The sequence below is a fragment of the Eurypyga helias genome, unplaced genomic scaffold, assembly GCF_000690775.1.
Source record: "Eurypyga helias isolate BGI_N326 unplaced genomic scaffold, ASM69077v1 scaffold11318, whole genome shotgun sequence".
Taxonomy (NCBI): Eukaryota; Metazoa; Chordata; class Aves; order Eurypygiformes; family Eurypygidae; genus Eurypyga; species Eurypyga helias.
This window is the reverse complement of record NW_010267612.1, coordinates 16322-34476: the sequence shown is the minus strand read 5'-3', so window position 1 is coordinate 34476 and position 18155 is coordinate 16322. Positions and strand designations below refer to the sequence as shown.

At 50.5% G+C, this 18155-nt stretch overlaps 1 protein-coding gene across 1 annotated transcript in view; it reads left to right on the top strand.

Annotated features, from left to right (window-relative positions):
• Positions 1 to 206: 206 nt before the first annotated feature.
• Positions 207 to 18155, top strand: part of ARID1A (AT rich interactive domain 1A (SWI-like)) — a gene marked incomplete at its 5' end in the record, with an annotated part of 33528 nt that continues 15579 nt past the window's right edge. The window contains 6 exons of the mRNA XM_010157492.1: positions 207 to 294; positions 377 to 490; positions 15462 to 15702; positions 16074 to 16163; positions 16855 to 17022; positions 17637 to 17952. Coding sequence (XP_010155794.1) covers positions 207 to 294; positions 377 to 490; positions 15462 to 15702; positions 16074 to 16163; positions 16855 to 17022; positions 17637 to 17952 — 1017 coding nt within the window. The remainder of the gene's footprint in view (positions 295 to 376; positions 491 to 15461; positions 15703 to 16073; positions 16164 to 16854; positions 17023 to 17636; positions 17953 to 18155) is intronic.

The following is an 18155-nucleotide window of genomic DNA, read 5'->3' as shown; positions in this document are numbered from 1 at the left end:
ATATTAATTATTGGCTCGTTTGTGTAACGAAGTACGTGGAGCTGTGGTAGGATGTATCGGAGATGAAGCAGCTGAGCGGGCAGTCTCAGGACGGTCTCTGTTCTTCAGGATCTGTACTAAGGGAGAGCTGGAGAATTACTGTGTGGTCAGGTTTTAGACCTCTCCCAGCCCTCCCTGTAGCGACCCGGCCGTTTGTCCTCCCGCAGAGCAGTGGGGCTTGCTGGCTCCAACTCTTCGCCATCTTATTTCCTGTTTGGGGCAAACATCACCGAGGGCGCACGGTTCTTCCGCAATGTGAGAATATACCGGATCGATTCCAGCAGAGCCTTTAGTTTATTCCCGTGTTGGGTTTATTTGCTGTTTCTTGATGTTTCAGGAGTTATCTCAAGACTCATTTGGGTCCCAGGCATCATCCGCTCCCTCAATGGCTTCCAGTAAAGGGCAAGAAGATATGAACTTGAACCTTCAGTCCAGACCTTCTAGCCTGCCGGTGAGTGCTGAGCTGATCTAGAAGTGAATGGGGCGAGGGCAATCAGAAGCGCAGCAGGATAAATTAGCACTGGTAGTATTCCACATGGAAATGGGGATGATGGAGGCTGCCTGTGCTTTTTACTAAGTCATTAGCTTTTGGCTTCCCACTGGAGATGAAATGTAATTTACAAAAGTAATGGATTTGAGAGTAAAGTTTAACCCTAAATTCTCTGGTTGGCATGTTTCAGGGTGATTTTGAGCTTTCTCTGCAGCGTCTGAAGTACCCGAGTGCTCTAGAGTAGACCCGGACCCTCGGGGGGGTGTCTCACCCTCCCTGTATTTCCCTCAGCCCGCCATTCCGCTGGCGCTTGGCAGACTGGCAGCGCGCTTCCCTTCCTCTGTCCCTGGATCCTGACACTGCTGATTTAAGCTTCCTTGGCCCAGTCTGACTGAACAGTTGGTGTAAAAGAGAAGTTTATTAGTACCTGGAGGGAGGAAGATCAGTCACAGATAGCTTCTTCTTTTATATTTCTTTTCACTTTCTGATATGCAGAGCGAATGGTGGAGTGTGAGGTTAGTGCCTGGCATTCCGGCAGTTTTTTTGGACCAAAATAGCTCAACTTTGGGATAAAACTCCATCAAGAAAACGGAGAAAGGTTAAAAGTTTGGCGTAGTTTGCACAAGCTGCTCCGTGCCTCTGCCTTGGAGGAAAAGTTTGGAGCTGCTGGGTTCTGACTTTCGTTGTAAGCGGTGGGAAGTGAGTGAGCTTTTATTTTTTTTATTTAGCCACTGGCTGAGTTGGGTTCCTGAGCTGCAGTTGGATCGGTCAGAGCAGGGTGAGCTGTGTATGTAGCAAAAGTTATTTTTGCCCTCAGCAGTGAGAACGCCTTTGTTGTCAGCCCCTTGAAATAATTCTTTTGGATTGTGGGTACAAATTGACACCCAAAATACAAAGTGATTGTAGTTCTGACCACCTAATGGGAGCAGTTGTGGGTTGTTGCTTTTTTTTCTTTCTTTTTTTCTTTTTCCCCCCTCCCTTTCCTTTTGGACCCTGATTACAAAGATTTAATTTGTTCTGAGGCCTGGGGGGTGGGGGGAAAAAAAGATCCTTTTAAATAGCATGTTTCTTTCCACTCTGCCTCTCCACAAGTTCTTCCATGTGACCCATCTTCTGGCGAAGAATGTAGGAAAAGTGAAGCCACTGAAGTAATTGAAGAAATTGCTCTAGCTCGGAACGGTGGGAAGTCCTGTTCAGTGGCATTGTTGATAGAGCTTCATGAATCCTACCAATCAGCGCCCTCTGACTCAGATTATAGGAATTAGTCGCTCTGCTTAGCAGAAGTGGCTCCTTTGCAGCACCAAGTGGGAGTTTGTTTTATACCTTGTGGTTAAATCTGTTTGGCCCCTTTCGAGTTTTCCCTTTTCCCAAGCAGTTTAACTTCAAGATATCCATCTCCGCTGTAAGAGCGAAGGAACCTAGAAATGAGGGAATTCAATCAATTTACAAGTTTTAAACGTCCACCAGTTTCTATCGGGTACGGTAGGGGTTTGCTGAAGGGAAACCCATGGGGTGCAGCTTTTAGAATTGGCATTTTTCTTTTAAACAGACTTTATATTCATCTTGTTTTCCTGATTTAATCACCAAAAATTTGCATTTAAGAAATTAAGCAGCCTTCAGCTTACCCAACCCCGGTGTATTTTTTGGCCTTCTCTTCCTTGGTAGGCAAAGATGGGAAAAAAAGAAGACCCCCTGCAGAAACATGCTCTTATTTATGTATGTGTTTTATAACTCCTTGTGCTCTTGCAAGGATTCTGTAGGCCAAGACCAGCACCCCAAGTCTGTAAATTGAGAAAGGTGTCAGACCGCGATGCTGCGGGATGGTTGAAGGGGGAGAACCTCTGAGGTGTATGGACGCCAATTCTTGGTTTCAGCCATCAGTCTCTCGCACGACATTTGGCCCGGGGATGCTTAGAAACAGCTACGTGGCGGGGTGCTATCAGTTTCTTTTTATCTTCCTCGTATGGCTCAGTCCGGTTTATCCCACCCGGGAGAATTCCCTGTGTCGCCATTACGTCTGGTTTACAGAAACTTAGTTAGTTTGTGGGCTCTTAATTTTTTTCTGAAGTTCTGAGCCCTTTTCCGAGCCTCAGTGGGAATTGTGGAATAGCTCGCTGGGTGTCTTGGAATCGGGGCAAAGCGTTCCGTGCATCGTCATTAATCAAACATAGATCAGCTCCAGCAGGAAAAGGAGGTTGCTGCTTTTAGGTGCTTGGGAAGTGTTAAATCTACGTGCCCAGTGCCTTTACGAGTCTTTGGCCCCTGCACATTTATTTTGTACATCGAGGGTCAAATCACTGATTTCCCTAACGCTTTCTCTGCTCATCTGTAAGGAGCAAGATGTCTGGTCTTCCGTTGCTGCGGCTGCTCCAACTCCCGTATTTCCTGCTTTGTTGTGCCCGTTCTGGAGATTGTACTTGCTGTGATTTTGGGGAGAATGTTGCTCACTTGAGCTCCCTGATGCCTTTTAAAGCGTGATGCGTCCGTGCGAGTGTCCTGGCTGGGACTCCGTCACTTCCTTGGTGAAGAATTTCTCTGAGGAATTTGCTGCTTCCCTAGGGAGACTCTGTCAGGATTGCAGCTGAACTAAACCTGGATTGCTGTCGTGTATGGGAGAGGGGAGTGTAGTCTTTTGTGTCCGGGTGTAACAGAGGAATAATAATCCTTCGTATAAATCTCTTTCTCCCAGGAGATTCCCAAGTCTCTTCTCCTTAGCAATGAATTCTTCTTGGTGAGTCGTACCCACTTTATTCAGTGCCTTTTACCTTTTGGGGCCTGGATTCTGAGTCTGTAGGAGGCAAGTATTTGCAGCTATTAATTACCTGCTGCTTAGACATGGAAGGTGCTGGTAGCAAGTTTAAGGGAAGCAAACAGGGTGCTAGGACATCGCTTTGGGCTTGGGTTGCAAATCATTTCTGCTGCAAAGTTCTCCGGAGTTTTGGGTTTGGGAGGGATTTTTTTATATCATTGTGGAACATGCCACGGATTGTTATCCCGGCTCTGGCTTAGGGGCTGCCTTGGGAGGGGGTTGGTGCAAGTCCCTGATGTCTTCGGGAGGGATGAGGAGTAGAGCATCGGGTCCGTGGTTGCCATGGCAGGCTGTTCATACCTTCCCAACCACCGTGGTATCTGTGGTGTTAGGACTTCCAGTTTGGCCCCAGAAGCCATTTATAAACCAAAACTGGTTTGGTACCAGCACGTACAGGCTTGTATTTGCTTTTTGCTGGACGTTCTGAGATTTCTTCAGTGAAGCTTTCCTATCTGTGGGAAGCAAAACTTGGGTGAGAGGTACCTCTCAGCAATGCTTTGACAGGAAAGGTCTGCGTAGGGGTTGGATTTCTGGCCAAACCAGGAGGGTGGATACCGGCGAGGTTTTGGAGGTCCTGCAGTAGCAAGGTTGAGTTTTGGTTGCAGCAAATATGTGATGAAGCAACGGGGGCCGCTTGGACAGAAGTTTGGGAATTCCCTCCCCGGGACGTCCATAGTTTGTTTTGGTGGGTTACTGCGTAGCCTGTGGGAGAAGCCCCATCCCTGTATTTTCATCTTGATGAGAAGTGGGAATCGTTTTGATCCTGGTGTTTTGCACTATTGGAAAGTGGTTTTGCTCAATCAGCTGGGTTGTGCTTTGGTTCATCTCTGACTTAAGATCTGAAGTGTGTCCTGTCGATGGCAGAAAGGTGTACAACCGACTGAAAACAAATTCCTGATCCACGTTTTAACTTCGGCATGTGCATTCTGGTCTTGGGTCTTTGCGGTATGGATTTAGCAAAACGGGTTTGTTGGGAGGGGCGTGAGGCTGCGGAGTTTTGGCTTGTGCCCTTCTGTGACTATCCCCAGCCATCGTGGGGTATTTTTTGTGTGATCGCCCCTTCCTTGCGTAAGCCCTTTGGACGCTGGACGATGTCAGGGGAAAGCACCGTTTGGATTTGCCGTTCTTCCAAAGTCACTGCAGCTTGTGCTCTGTAGGTACTTGAAGTGGAATAAAGTTGAGCTCTGTCAGCTGCGTCCCCTGACCTGGAAATAATCACTACAACAGGCTGAAATCCAGCAAAAAGCTCCCAGAGCTGGGATGGGGAGGGAGGCGCAGCCCAGGAAATGAACCATTGTCTTAAAAATTCTTGGAGCTTAAAATTAATCGTTTTGACAATTTTTTTTGGAGGGGAGGGGGAAAAGAACCTTATGTAGTTGAATCTGCTGGTCACTTCAAGCTCTTTCTGGTTGGTGGTTTTTTTTTTTTGTTTTCCATATGAGACTTCCTGCTTCTGTTTGGTTTGTATTTGGCCTTTTGAGCTTGTCTTATTGCTGGCCTGAAGAGAGGGATTAGCGCTGTATGCATTTCAAAGCAGGGCAGTTGCATGCTGTGGTGCCTGGGCATCACAGTGGATATGCAGATAACCCCTCCAGCACCCGGAGGCTTGGCCCGAGGAGCACAATACCTGAAACACTGGTATTAGGGATCAGTGCATTCCGGTTTGTGCTGAGATGAAGGTTTCTATCTCAAGTTATGGTGATACGGAAACGCTTTTTTCCCTTCACCAGGCTCCTCTGCCTGAGGTTTCCTCAGTGTGTGACTGTGGCCCTCATTTCTATGTCATTTCTTGGGAAGGCTGTGCCTTTTTAAGATTATTTTTACTTCTGCGAAGAGGGGAGAGTGTGGGGCGCTGCTCGCAAACCCGCCCCAATCTCCCAGCCCCCCCCAGTGACATGTTTCTCGCCTGTGACCTCCTTCTCAGCTATTTGTCCATGTGGCAACTTTCCCTCCTCCCACCCCTTCCTCCGGGTTTGAACTGAGCTGATCCGACCCAGCGCCGGGGAGGAAACTCCCCACCCCGCAGCGCATCGCCCGGGCCCGATCCCGAGCCCTGTGGCGCACGGATCAGGGCGAGGATGGGGCTTGGCGGGAGCTGCGCTGGCAGCCGGCTGCGCTATGCTCGATGCCGGGCTCGTTTCCTGTTTCTATTCTGGTCGCGAGCGGCTCAGCTCTGCTTCCTGCCTTGCACGCCTCGCACAGATTCCCCTAACCCCGGCCTTTCGTTTTCTTAGGAGCGATGTTGGTTACGGACCCAACTGAAAAGGGAGAGGCTGATCTCCGCGGGGAAGGTGGGCGGCAGCTCGCTCGGCAGAGGACGGGCTCCTGTTCCGCTAGGCCCGGCTGGAGCGACTAGGCGGGTCAGTGTTTAATCAGGAAATTGCTGTAGGATGACCAATTCTGGTCTTGGATCCCAAACAATAGCCTGTGCTCTGTCACACGCATCCCCTGCGCTGCCGCAGCCTGGAAATACAGAGCTGCTGAACTGCGCGAGGTGACCCTTCGCTTCTAAATAGGAAGGGTCATAGCACCTCTGCTATGATGAAAGGCTGCGAGAACTGGGCTTGTTCAGCCTGGAGAAGAGGAGGCTCCGAGGAGACCTCATTGCAGCCTTCCAGTATCTGAAGGGGCTACAAGGGTGCTGGGAGAGGACTTTTTACAAGAGCCTGTAGTGACAGGACAAGGGGTAATGGGTACAAATTGAAATCAGGGAGGGTTAGATTAGATATCAGGAAGAAATTCTTCACAGAGAAGAATTCTTCACTGGGACAGGTTGCCCAGAGAAGCTGTGGATGCCCCATCCCTGGAAGTGTTCAAGGCCAGGCTGGATGAGGCTTGGAGCAACCTGGGCTAGTGGAAGGTGTCCGTGCCCATGGCAGGGGGGTTGGAACTGGATGATCTTTAAGGTCCCTTCCAACCCAAACCATCCTGTGATTCTATGATTCTATAAGTGCGCTTTCACACAGCTTCTTGTCGCAGGGCAGGGAAACGGGGTTTTCAGTTCCTTTTTGCTGCTGACTTGGTGTCACTGGAGACCCTTTAAAATGTGCAGGAGGCTCTTGTCACTCTGCTGTCAGACAGAGTAGCCTCATCCTCTTCCCTTTCCATCAAAACTTAACCCTGCCAGAGGTCTCGCGCCGTGCAGGGGCGGGAGCGAGCGTCCGCGCTGGCGTGACCTTCATCCGCTGCGCAGAGCGGTTGCAGGGCTGAACGAAGGTGTTTAACTTCAGCTGCAAGCGCTGCACGTGTTCTAAACGCTGCCCCACCTCAGCTTCCAGTTGACGGGACACGCTTTGCTGTTCGTGTCCTCTTGGCGTGCCGGGTCGACTTGTCTGGGAGACGTGCGCGGTCATAAATGCCGCGGAGAAAACCGTTTCCACATGGCGCTGAAATGTGGGTCATGGCAGGGGCCCAAGGCTCGCTCTGTTCCGCCTGCAGCGCCCACGCCGCTCGGATGGGCTCACGCCGGCACCCGTAGGGGTACCAAGTTCGCGCCGTCATTTCAAACGAGTCCTGGTGGCTGGGGAAGGAGTTGTGTAATTGAGTTTTCTTAGAACTTTGAATCGGGTCTTACTCAGGAAAATAGAAACCTTTATTAAAAAGAAGAAAAACCGGTTGAATTTCCTGAAATGACAAGAAGTGACATCTCTAGGAATTGACTGTTCTGGCACCCTGACCCTGAGGGTAGCGCTGGGCGTGTGTCAGCATCTGGCCTGGGCCAGGTTTCCATGGTTATGTTACCTCTCCCCGTGCACGCTCGCCGCTCCGAGCCAGGGCAGGGGGGGGAATTTCCCTGATTCTCCCCGAACGCGTGTTCGGTTTCTCTGCCCCGTGCAGGTCGGGGGACCTGGGGGCCGTATCGCAGGCGGGTTTTCTCTGGAGATGCCCGGGCTGGCAGTGTCAGGGGGCTCAGCCGTAGCCCCTCGTGTCGCGCCGGTACGACGGGATTTGGGGAGGAGCTGCCAGCTTTCAGCTGTCTCTTCAGCAGCTTTTTCCAGCGAGGAGACCACCACATCCATCAGGCTTGCAAATACTTGATACCTTAGCAATCTTGTTCTTTCCTAAAAATCTTCCTTCCACATTTTAAAAATTGATTCTGTCGCCCTCAGTTGTTTCAGAGAGGCTGGTAACAATACTAAAAGCTGAATTGTCTTAAAATCCAAAGTATTGGCCTGAACAGGGGCCTTTTTAATTTTTAAATTCTTTCAGGCTCCTGCCTTTGCTGCGTTTCGTTGCCCACCCGAACTCGTGTGGTTGGCATGGTGGCATAATCACATGCTGAGATGACTAAATGCTTCGGAGTCTAAATTGAACGCATCGGAGGCTGGAAAGCGCCTTCCAGAGGAAGCGCTGCTGGGGAATTGGAATATCCTTGGCAGTAAGAGGGTAGCTTCCTGCCTCCTGGGTGATTTAGTGTTTTACGTGATCAGGGGTTTGTCTTCAGGCTGAAGCAGGAGATTTAAAAACCTCATGAAGAGAACCGAGAGCTCTTTGAACGGGTCGTGGTCCGAGACTAGGCCCCCTTCCCAGGGCCTGGTGTCAGACCGGCGATGCGATCGAGGTCTCGCTCCTCCTGCCCCCCCAGCACCCTGGGAGCATCCTCTGATGCTGCTGCCGTGTCGCTGCTCGTTGTGCCTGGCGTCGTCCGGGTTTCTTTCTTTCCTGGCTTGTTTTAGCGTCAGGGTTACCGAACTGGGAGCTTTTTGCTTTCGTCTGGCCGCGCTGCTGCTGGCAGGACGGGCCAGGCCCCGCGTGAGCTAAAGGGACGCCGCGCCCTCGAGCACCGCTCACGCCTCTGCTTGGGATACGTTGTCGTGTCAATGATAAACCTGGAAGCTGAGCAGCTTTCAAGGGGTTAAAAAACACTCTTCTGGGGAGTTCTCCTGCTGCGCTTGCCAGGGTCCCGCAGAAGAGCCCAGCGCTCCGGGTGGGAACGCTGGCCTTCCCCACGGTGGGTTTTCCCTTCGGCAACATCTTGTTCTGTGGATGAATCACGTTGTTCCTTCTAGACTTTGTGCTACAGCTCTTGAATCTCTCCTTTCCGGGGGCCGAGGATGGGGAATTTGTTGGTCTGCATGGTGGTTGGAGGGGTGGAAAGCCCTCTTGCCCCCTCTCCTCCCCCCCCTTTCTTAATTTTCTTTGGAGGGGGAAGAGAAGGAGGGGTGGCGCAGGGTAGGAGCAGGAGATGTGATTAAAGCTGTTGCCGAGTAGATCTGTGGGAGTGGAGTATCGACCTCTGAAAAATCAATGGCTGCTGCGGTAGCAGCGCTGGCTGTTTTGCAAGGTCTCCCGTCGCAGGAATGTGGTAAAGCCAGCAGCGCTTCCGTCTATCGGCCTCCCTTCTTATTTTGTACCTGCTTTCTGCCAAACGACCAGACTCACCTAAATTTACTGAGGTGGATTAGAACGGCAGCTTATTTTTGCCATCAGAGTAAAAATTTTTTGTATGACACTGAGCCCCTCCTCCTGACAGCCTCCTTTCCAAATGCTCTTTTTCCTGCAGTGCAGCTACAGCCAGCAGCTTCTACCAGTTTGTCTAAAGCCAGCCTGGAAGAATGAGCTTTTCAGCTTCTTTTTTGAGCAAGGAAACTGCACGGAATCTCTCTTGCGTGTTCTAGTCCCCATCTTAGGTTTGCAGTTGTCGGCGCCGACGCCTGAGAAGGAGCTTAAACCCTTGGTAAGGGAAGGGAATATGGACTCCGAGGCTGAAGTCTTGCTAGTGTTACCCTCCTGGTATTTGTTTTAGTGGGCAGGTGTTTTTCCCTTGGAGTAGTAAAGGTCTAGCACGTACTTCCTTTACCTAAGGACTGCTTGGGTGAGTAAGTGGCACGGAACAGGACTCAGGTTTTTACGCACGCGTAGTTTTGTCACCAGGATCGCGGGGTTTTCTCCCAGAGAGCTTGCGGCAGAACCTCAGCACTCTCCAGATGCTCACGTGCGGTCCTTGCTCGGATCAGAGGTTGAGCTTCCGGGGGCGTAACTGAGGGGCCAAACCCTGTGATTTCAGTGCATAGTTAAATCCCTTTGTTCCTTCTAATTGCTGATCCTGTCCCGTTTTGAAGGGGGACGTGAGGGAAGAGGCAGGGCTGTGAATTTAAAAAGCTTTCGTAAAACACGGAAACGTACTGTGCAGCTTGGGCTGGTGTGGCAGTGATCTTCCTTGCGGGCATTCCCTGTTTCTTAGGCCAGGAGAAGGTCATCTGTCCCTGTTAAACTAAAACCCAACTCTTCAGCGCCTCGGAGACGGAGAGGTAAGAGCTGTATGTGGCCACGGGGACGCCAGCTTTTTGGTTCTGTTTGATTGGTCTTTAGTCATCTTGGGTAGCTTGGGAGTGTGGATGAACGTGCTCCTCCCCACACATATGTGAATGCAAAATCAGTAACACATAAACTGGCAGCTTAAAAATAGGTATTTTTGGTTTTTACCTCACTCCTGTGATAGGGAGGTCCTACTCTACTCCTGTGACAGGGTACAGAGCACACGGCAAGAGTGTTATCGGCGTCTTTCGCTTCAAATTCCAGAAATGCTCTAGATGTGGTGAGAGGTTTTATTGGAAAGATCCTGCACGCATCCTTCCTCCTTCCCTTTGTCTCTTGTCCAGCCCCTACGTGCACCAGGAATGATGATCATGTAGGAGGTGCTTTTGGTGCTGTGATGATGGACTCATCATATTATGCCCAATAAACTGTGGTAGCAGAGCAGAGTGAGGCAAATGGTGATTTTCCCTAGGACTACTTGTATATTTTTGGGATAGGACAGGACTAGGAAATGTGCTTTGGCTTTGGATTAGTTCACTTGCTTCTCACGGCGATGGTAGGTCTTCGCATTCCCACCCAGGGCGTTCAGCGAGCGGGCAGCTGCCGACCGCACGTGGAGGGCTGTTGCTGGGTGGGTTTCGTGTTTGTGGTGGTACATGCTGATGGATTTTTGTCAGAATTTTAACGTGTGGCAGTCAAAACTGAGCTGGTGGTGATGCAGGGCTTGCAGGAGCGCGGGCTCTTCCCGGTGGGCCTCCGGTAAGCTGGGCCAGCTCGGAGACTGCAGAACTCCGTGAGGCAGGTTACAACTCTCCCTAGATGAAAAGTACCAACTGGATGTGTACGGTAGCTTGACTTGTGTTCCCCAGCTTCTGGTTTCTACTGGAGACGCAGTCAGGAAGAGGCATACAATAGGAGGGCGGTGGGAGGCTGCGGGCCCTCTCCAGACCTTTCCGACACATTGGAAATCCCAAGGCAGCTTTGCAAGGTGTCTCCTTGGATGTGGCATGAAGCTTTAAGTCTGATGTGAACGGGGCAGGGTGAGGTCTCCAGGCCCCTTTCCATTACCAGGTGGTGCTTTGTGAAGCGTAAGATCCCAGATTCAGTTGTGTCTGTTGCAGAAGGAGCAACGAGCCTATCCATTTCCCCAAAATAGCAGGGAGATCCTAGCTTGCCAGTCAGCTGTGTAATTTCTGTGATAGAGAGGATTGAGGTATTTTGGGTGTGGAAATAAAGGGGAAGGAAAGGACAAGCTTGTCTATTTTTATTTTTTTTTTTAAGCGCTGATAGTTCTTTCATGAGTGGAAAAGAAACTGCAGAGAAAATGGCAATAGAAAGTAGGTATTTCAATTAGTCAGAAGCAACAAAGAGGCTTTTTCCCTTTCGGAAGGAATTGGTGAGTATATTTAGCCATTGTTCTCTGGTCCTGCTCGTAGGCATCTTTATGGAAACAACCGGCCCTACAGAATGTATAAGCTCCGCCACACGCTCATCATCATTTCCTTGAGTGCTATCTGGTGATCTGGCGGTGCCGACAGTCATCACAGACAGCGCTCCTTCCCTCTCCCCCGCGCATTTCCGAGGCACCTCGCCTGGGGAAGGGCCGAGGAAGGCTGTGGTCCCCAGCGAGGACATCAGTTTGCTTTCTGGTCAGTCTTCCTGCTCTTCCAGATTGGTGGGATGGGCCGGAGCGGAGCCTTGAATCTCTTCTCCTCTGAGGTTTTGTTACCTTGATCTTGGTATTTCTTCTCGTTTCATCTTTATGTTTGTTTAACAAATGAACTTGTATCAGATAGTGCAATGGTGGTTCCTCTCTTCAGATAGAAGAAACCTTGCTGTTTCCAGCATAAACTAACCACCTCCCTTGCGTTGGTCGTGCCAGGACTTGCAACCCTTTCCCTGCGATAGATGAACTCCCCTGCTCCCCCCCTCCTTTGGGTACCAGATTATGTGATTTCAGGCACGGGTTTGTTGTGGTGTGAGGAGAAGGTGTTAGCTGCTGAGTCCCTGTTTGTCAGCAGTACTGACAAACCCATGCTGGCATCGCCGAGGGTTGGGCAGCCAATCGCAGCTGGAACAGTTATCGTTGCAGGGTCCCTGTGGGCTTCCGCTATCAGGTCACATCCCAAAATAACACTGGGCAGTATTTCAAGTGAAGAAACTCAGGCTTTGGGGCTGCAGCCAGCCTGGAGTGTGAGATTCTGTGTGAAATAGTTGGAATCCCTCCAGCGTTTTTGATCTGCATGGCAGATGAGCAATAAAATGCATAAAAAAACACATTGGAAACACGTGAGGAAATTCTCCAGACCCTGACGTTTCCTTCAAGTTGGCAGAGTTACTGCTGTCGAGCCTCACCTCCCGCCTCGGCTCGATTGGCTGCGCTCGTGGGAGGAGGGAAGGGGAGAACCCTTCTCCTGGTGCTGCTGTGTCTTTCCAGGTCTCCTCCTGATGCTCTGCGGGAGGCAAACAAAACCTCGCTGGCCCTCTTGGGCTCCATCCAGCACCCGCTGACGGCAGCAGGTCTCCATTATTCCAGTGAGGTTTTCTTTCTTTTTAAAGGCTTCTCTGCTACGGTCTGTAGAGAGACTGAGATACTTCTTTTTTTTCCCCCCTGGTCGGTGGTTCGCTTGAGTAAATGGGATGTCGGAGCTGGAGGGTGTCCGTCAGGTTGAGTTAAAAACCCCACAGCACTGTGCCTTGATGGTTGGGCATCCTGAGAAAATGACTTGGTGGGTGGAAGCCGGCTCCTTACCGATTAGCTGCTTCCACTCAGGCATTCCTCTCCCTGCTTCTTTCCCCCTCTCCTTGTGAGAAACTTAGTCCTGGGGAATAACACACCCAAACGCTGCTGAGCAGGCAGAGCTTTTCTTTGCTGGGAAAAGACCTGCTTGTTGCAATTCCGAAAACTCAAAAGATTTTTGAGAGGTGAAACTCACTTGGAGTCACTTCATTTTTATGGTCCTGTTTCAATTCGTGTCCCAACATCCAAGGAAGGTTGAGACGGAATTCGCTTTCCAGCGATGATCTGGAGTCTGATCCGCAGCCCTGTAGCTAGAACGCCTGCGCTGCCTACGTGCCAGGTCCGTGATGGTATGCTAGCAATGCAGAGGGGCCCTGCCTCGCCTGTCTAAAGCAACGCTGTGTTAACCTGCTTAATTAAAACAACGTTTTTAAATGACTTGCAGTACCGAGGTTCAGCTTTGGTGCAAGATACCGGCTTTAAAGTTTGTTACCTAGTTACTTAGGAGTTCATTTCCGAACAGTTTTTAACATTTGTTTTATATCTTGCAGATTTTTTTGTGCCTATTACCAAGTCACATCCTCTTAATCCGCCCAGTTGTGCCGGTGTTGCTCCCACCACGTAGCAGTGACCTCACGTCCCTCTCTTTTGCCTCTTGGAGAAGCGCGTCCCTTACACTCCCGATGACGGAAGGGGCCTTTCACGTTTCACACGTGCTCTGTAGCTGTCCTTTCACACCACTGTTTTGTCTCAGGTGTACATTTATCGTGCATTTTTTCCTTCGAGCCTAAAAATCTCTCATCTGAGGAGCGATAGGCTCTCCCCCTCTGTCTGGAGCTTTAACCGCTCTGAAACACCGTACGTATAAGCTCGTGGTGCTGGGGATTTCAAAGGGTTTTGGCCTCCACCCTCATTTCGGTGACGATGAAAAGTGTTTGGATGCATTTGTTGATTCAGACTAGGAGTACCTTAATGTTGTCAAGGGAAATACCAGTATTTCCATCCAATTTGGGGTCGGACTGAATTGGCTCGTGGACATTCCGATCCCTGTGTTGACTTAGAGGGGAATCTAGATGCGTATCCTATACCGGTGCCTGAAGTCAGATGCAGTAAGAGGGATGTTTTGCTCTTGATTGTGTTGGTTAATGCTTTTTAACACAAAATGTTGGAAATACTGTCTCTTTACTCCCACTTCAGATGGTTTCTGCAGTAAGAATGTGAGGTTTGTTGAAGTTGTCCAGGGGAAAAAAACTAGTAGCTGCGTAAAGGACCAATGCTTTTGATGTTACAGTTGGAAGGTAGTGAAAATACAAGAGCTCTTAGACACTATTTTTAGGCTTTTTCTGCATTTTTTAGCTTTCATTGAAATAAAACAAAGTGATTCTTTTTTTGCCTCAGGAATATAATACTTCAGCATTAAGCAAATACACCTCTGAGACTGTCGTGCAGGAAATGATCTCTCAGACAGAGACACTAATGGAAGGGGAGGCAGGACGTGCTCCGCGCTAAGTCATCCCACCGAGTGATTTGCAGCCTAAACATAGCATTTGTTAGAAGCATTTTGATCCAGTTCCATCGTTAAAGTAGACAAGGTCGCCCTGCTCCAGCAGGCAACGGAACGTGGTGCTGCTGATACCCCACTCTCCTCTTTGTCCTTCTGAATGTCCCTGTCAATCCAACAAGTGTGATGAGGTGGTCGGATATCTCCCCGCATGTTATTTGTTCTCCCAGTTTCCCGCTTCCTGGGCTGTGGTGACTGTTCTCCAGCTTAGATGATGGGGATGTGCTGTCGGAGCCTTTTCACGCATCACCTGGCAGGCAGGGCTCTTGCTTCTGCAGGCTGATAAGTTTGCAGTGTCTTCTGTCTGAGGTCCTTCCGCACTGCACGGAGCTGGGAAAGCGTTATCCCAACTGCGGCTACACAAGGCATCATCCAGTCAGTGGAAATGAGACCGGGGTGTCCAAGTTATTTATCGGTTGGCTCGGCCTTCCTGCATGGTGATGGAAATGAGGCTGGCTCTGTTGGTGGAATTCTGTGCGGAAGGAGTTGCTCCGAAATCCCTTCAGGGCTCAGCGCAGAACACTTCCGATCCAGGGTTGATGGCTCCGAAAGACTTGGGATAGGTGAAGCCCTGGCGAGCTTTGGTCTGTCACTTCTTCACCTGCTGCGATCCTTGGGATCTCTGGCAGAGGTTTTCCCTAATGGCTGGAGTAGTTACAACTTCCCAGCTTTCTGTTCCAATATGCCACCACTTTCCCTGCCTTGGACTGTGTCTCCTTCGCTCCAGGCCAAGCCTGAAGAGCTGACGCACCTTATTATCATCACGCATCGACTGTGCATCTTGGACCCGCGCACCGTCTTCTGGGAAGTAGCCCCGTTTTTCAGGCTTGCCGGCTGATTTTTGGTGCTGTGGCGTTGCAGTCGCTACTGTGGCGATCGGAGGTTTCGGCTTTCTTAGGCTTTTTGTGCTTTTCTTCCTCGTGGTGGATGCGTACGGTAGGAAGGGTATTTCCTAGCTTTGCCTTCAAGAAAAGCTGAACTTTGCAGGCTGATGCTGTAACTGCTAATTTTTGCTGTCTTTGAAGAAAGGGAAGTGGGAACCCTGAAGACTATTTTATGGCTTTCTTTTAAATCTCTGTTTAGTTTGTTTTTATCCATCTCAAGTGAGTAGTTTCCCAGCTCGTGTGAAGTTTATGAATTAATTATGGTGCGGCAGGAGTTTTCCATCTTTCAGAGGCTGAGCCATTTTTCTTTTCCAGGCCATGGTCACACGGGCTGCCTCCTCTATTCGCCGTGTTACGTGTATGGTCGATGCATTCTTTAATTTCTCGCCTCTCAATGGGGTTAAAAGCAGCAAGTAGGAGAATTAGCCAGTTGTTGGGACCATCAGCAAGCGCTCAGTGAACCAGCTGGGGAACTCTTGGGTTCAGGGACGGGCGGCAGGATCAGGCACATTTGGCAGTTACCTCAGTCCGCAGCAGCCTTCGTTACTGACAATAACGTGAACCCAGCTCATTGATTTCTATTTGCAGTATGCCTGAGGGAGAAATGCACTCTTAGTGGTGTGTGAGAGAACAGTCCCATGTCTTTATTTTGGCCTGATCTGTTTCTCTGTGTATTGCAGGACCTGTCTGGTTCAATAGATGATCTGCCCATGGGTACAGAAGGAGCCCTGAGTCCTGGAGTGAGCACATCAGGGATTTCCAGCAGTCAAGGAGAGCAGAGTAACCCAGCTCAGTCTCCTTTCTCTCCACATACCTCTCCTCACCTGCCAGGCATCAGAGGACCCTCCCCATCCCCAGTTGGATCTCCAGCGAGCGTTGCTCAGTCCCGCTCTGGTCCGCTTTCACCTGCTGCAGTACCAGGTAATGCCGCTTGGCACGTGTGGATCTTCTGGTGGGATCGCCCCGCGCAGCTGGAGTGGGAACTGACATGGCTGGTGGGGAGGAATTGGCCAGCGTTAGCACTGTGTGGTCACTGAGGTCCTGTGATCTGGTTTATTTGCTTTAAAACAGCTGTAACTTCGGAAGGATGCAGTAAGATGGGTGGGATGGCTGGTAAGCCAGCAGCGGCGTTCTGCCGCGTTGGTGTAACTGATCTCGCCCTTGTTTTCCTTCGCTGTGGCTAACATACCCTTCTCCTGAAGTTGTTTGTCCTTCTGGTATTTAATACTCTTGCATCCTGGGGTTTGTGGTGTGCAATTTTGTGATTAACCACTTGCCTTCTTGTGGTGTAGGCAATCAGATGCCACCCCGACCGCCCAGTGGCCAGTCGGACAGTATCATGCATCCTTCCATGAACCAGTCAAGCATAGCGCAAGATCGAGGTGCGTAACATGAGTTAAAACACGCCCGTGTATGGATCTGTTTGTAAAGCTGGGTGTGTAACTGAAAATTACCTGGCCCGGTGACACGGATCTATGGTGAGGGAGCGCTTAAAAGCTGCCCCAGGTTGGTAAGCTGCAAGTGTTTAGGCACCGTGCAGTAAATTCAACTGCTGCTGGTCATTTGGCCTCTTAAAGCTCCATCCCAGCCGGCAGTTTGGCTCCTGAGATGTTTTCTCTGGCTTTTGAAACACTTTTCTGTAAATGTTACTTGTCTAAGGTCTGTGACCTTAAGCTTCAGAATGAGGGGTGCTCGCGACGGCGTTGCGTGCCTTTTCCCTCGGAGAGAATAAGGTTAGCTGGGGGGAACAGGGTGTGACATTTCAGCTCTCGTACCTGAAGGTACGTAGTTGTCACCCTGAGGAAACAAACCAAGCAAACAAAAAACCCAAACCTGCCACCAGCAAGCCCCTGAGATTGCAGGGTCGTACTCTGTATTCCCGTGGCACTAAGTTATTTTCCTGGTTAAAACGGGAAATTGGATCCGTTATCTTAGGAGATAACACCGGCTCCGTAATAGCAACCGCTGTAAAATCTGCCTGGGCTGTTGCTGAAGGGATTTTGTTAGTGGGTCCGGGGCTGCTGTTCCAGAACGCGTGTGTCCAGCGGCACTAATACCTGTCTGGCTGACCAGGTTACATGCAGAGGAATCCTCAGATGCCCCAGTACAGCTCGCCCCAGCCCGGCTCAGCCTTATCTCCCCGTCAGTCTTCTGGAGGACAGATGCACGCTGGCATGGGGCCGTACCAGCAGAACTCCATGGGAAGCTACGGACCCCAGGGTGGGCAGTACGGACCTCAAGGTGAGGCGCGGTCAGCTCCCCAAGCTGGGGACTGAGCTCAGGAAATAGGAGAGGCCTCTGTATCGGAACCTCTTGTCTTTTGAACTGTTTTTATTTGTCCCATCTGAATGTGCGGGTCTTGCGAAGCGGCGCGCTCCTCAGGAGCCGGAAGGAACCGTGCTTTGTGCACGTTGAGGTGGCTGGAGTCTGCTGCTTTCAGGGTCAGTTGTACTTCGGAATGTAGGATCCTTCCTCGTTTAAAAAGACGTAGGCTGTGCATCCAGTGTAATAGAGAAGAATTCTGCTTTGGAGAGGCAAAAATAAATGGAGTGTTGTATGTTTTTGGAAAGGGCTAAGTGAGTTTTTTACATCCTGTCCTGGCCCATTTACCTCACTCTGCTCTGTTGAGGTTTGGGAGAGTTTCAGGCAGCTTTTGAATCGATGTTGTTACTTGGCTGTGTCAAAACACATTTTATGTGGCTTATATCCAAGTACTTTGACTTTTTGTTGAGGTGTTAACACTCCCCCTCATCTCTGTTAGTGATCTTTAAATATTTGCTGATAGAAGATTTTTATGGTGATTCATAAACTAAGCAGCTGAATGATGTTGTCTTCCCCTCTCTTCATCTCCTTAGGAGGTTATCCCAGGCAGCCAAACTACAACGCTATGTCCAACGCCAACTACCCCAGTCCCGGAATGGGAGGAAGCATGAACCCCATGGGCGCAGGGAGCCAGCTGCATGGGCAGACTGGTGTCCCACCCTACAGCGGGCTTCCTCCAGGCCGGATGAGCCACGCGACCATGGGGAACAGACCCTACGGACCTAACATGGCGAACATGCCGCCTCAGGTGGGGACAGGGATGTGCCCCCCGCCGGGCGGCATGAACCGCAAAGCACAGGAAGCGGCCGCCGCCGCCATGCACGCTGCTGCCAACTCCATCCAGAACAGGTGAGGGGTGACGCTTCCCCGGCCTCCCTCCCTTCCCGACGGCACGGCTGGGTTTCGGAGCGACGGGGGGAACGCTGCGTGTCTGCTCCCTGGAAGCTCTGCCGGGCGTGGAGACGGTTTCATCCATCCCAGGTGTTAAAAAAGGCAGAGCATAAAGCTTGGGCAGGTGTTGGAACACTGCAGGAGTGAGACGCTTAGGGCAT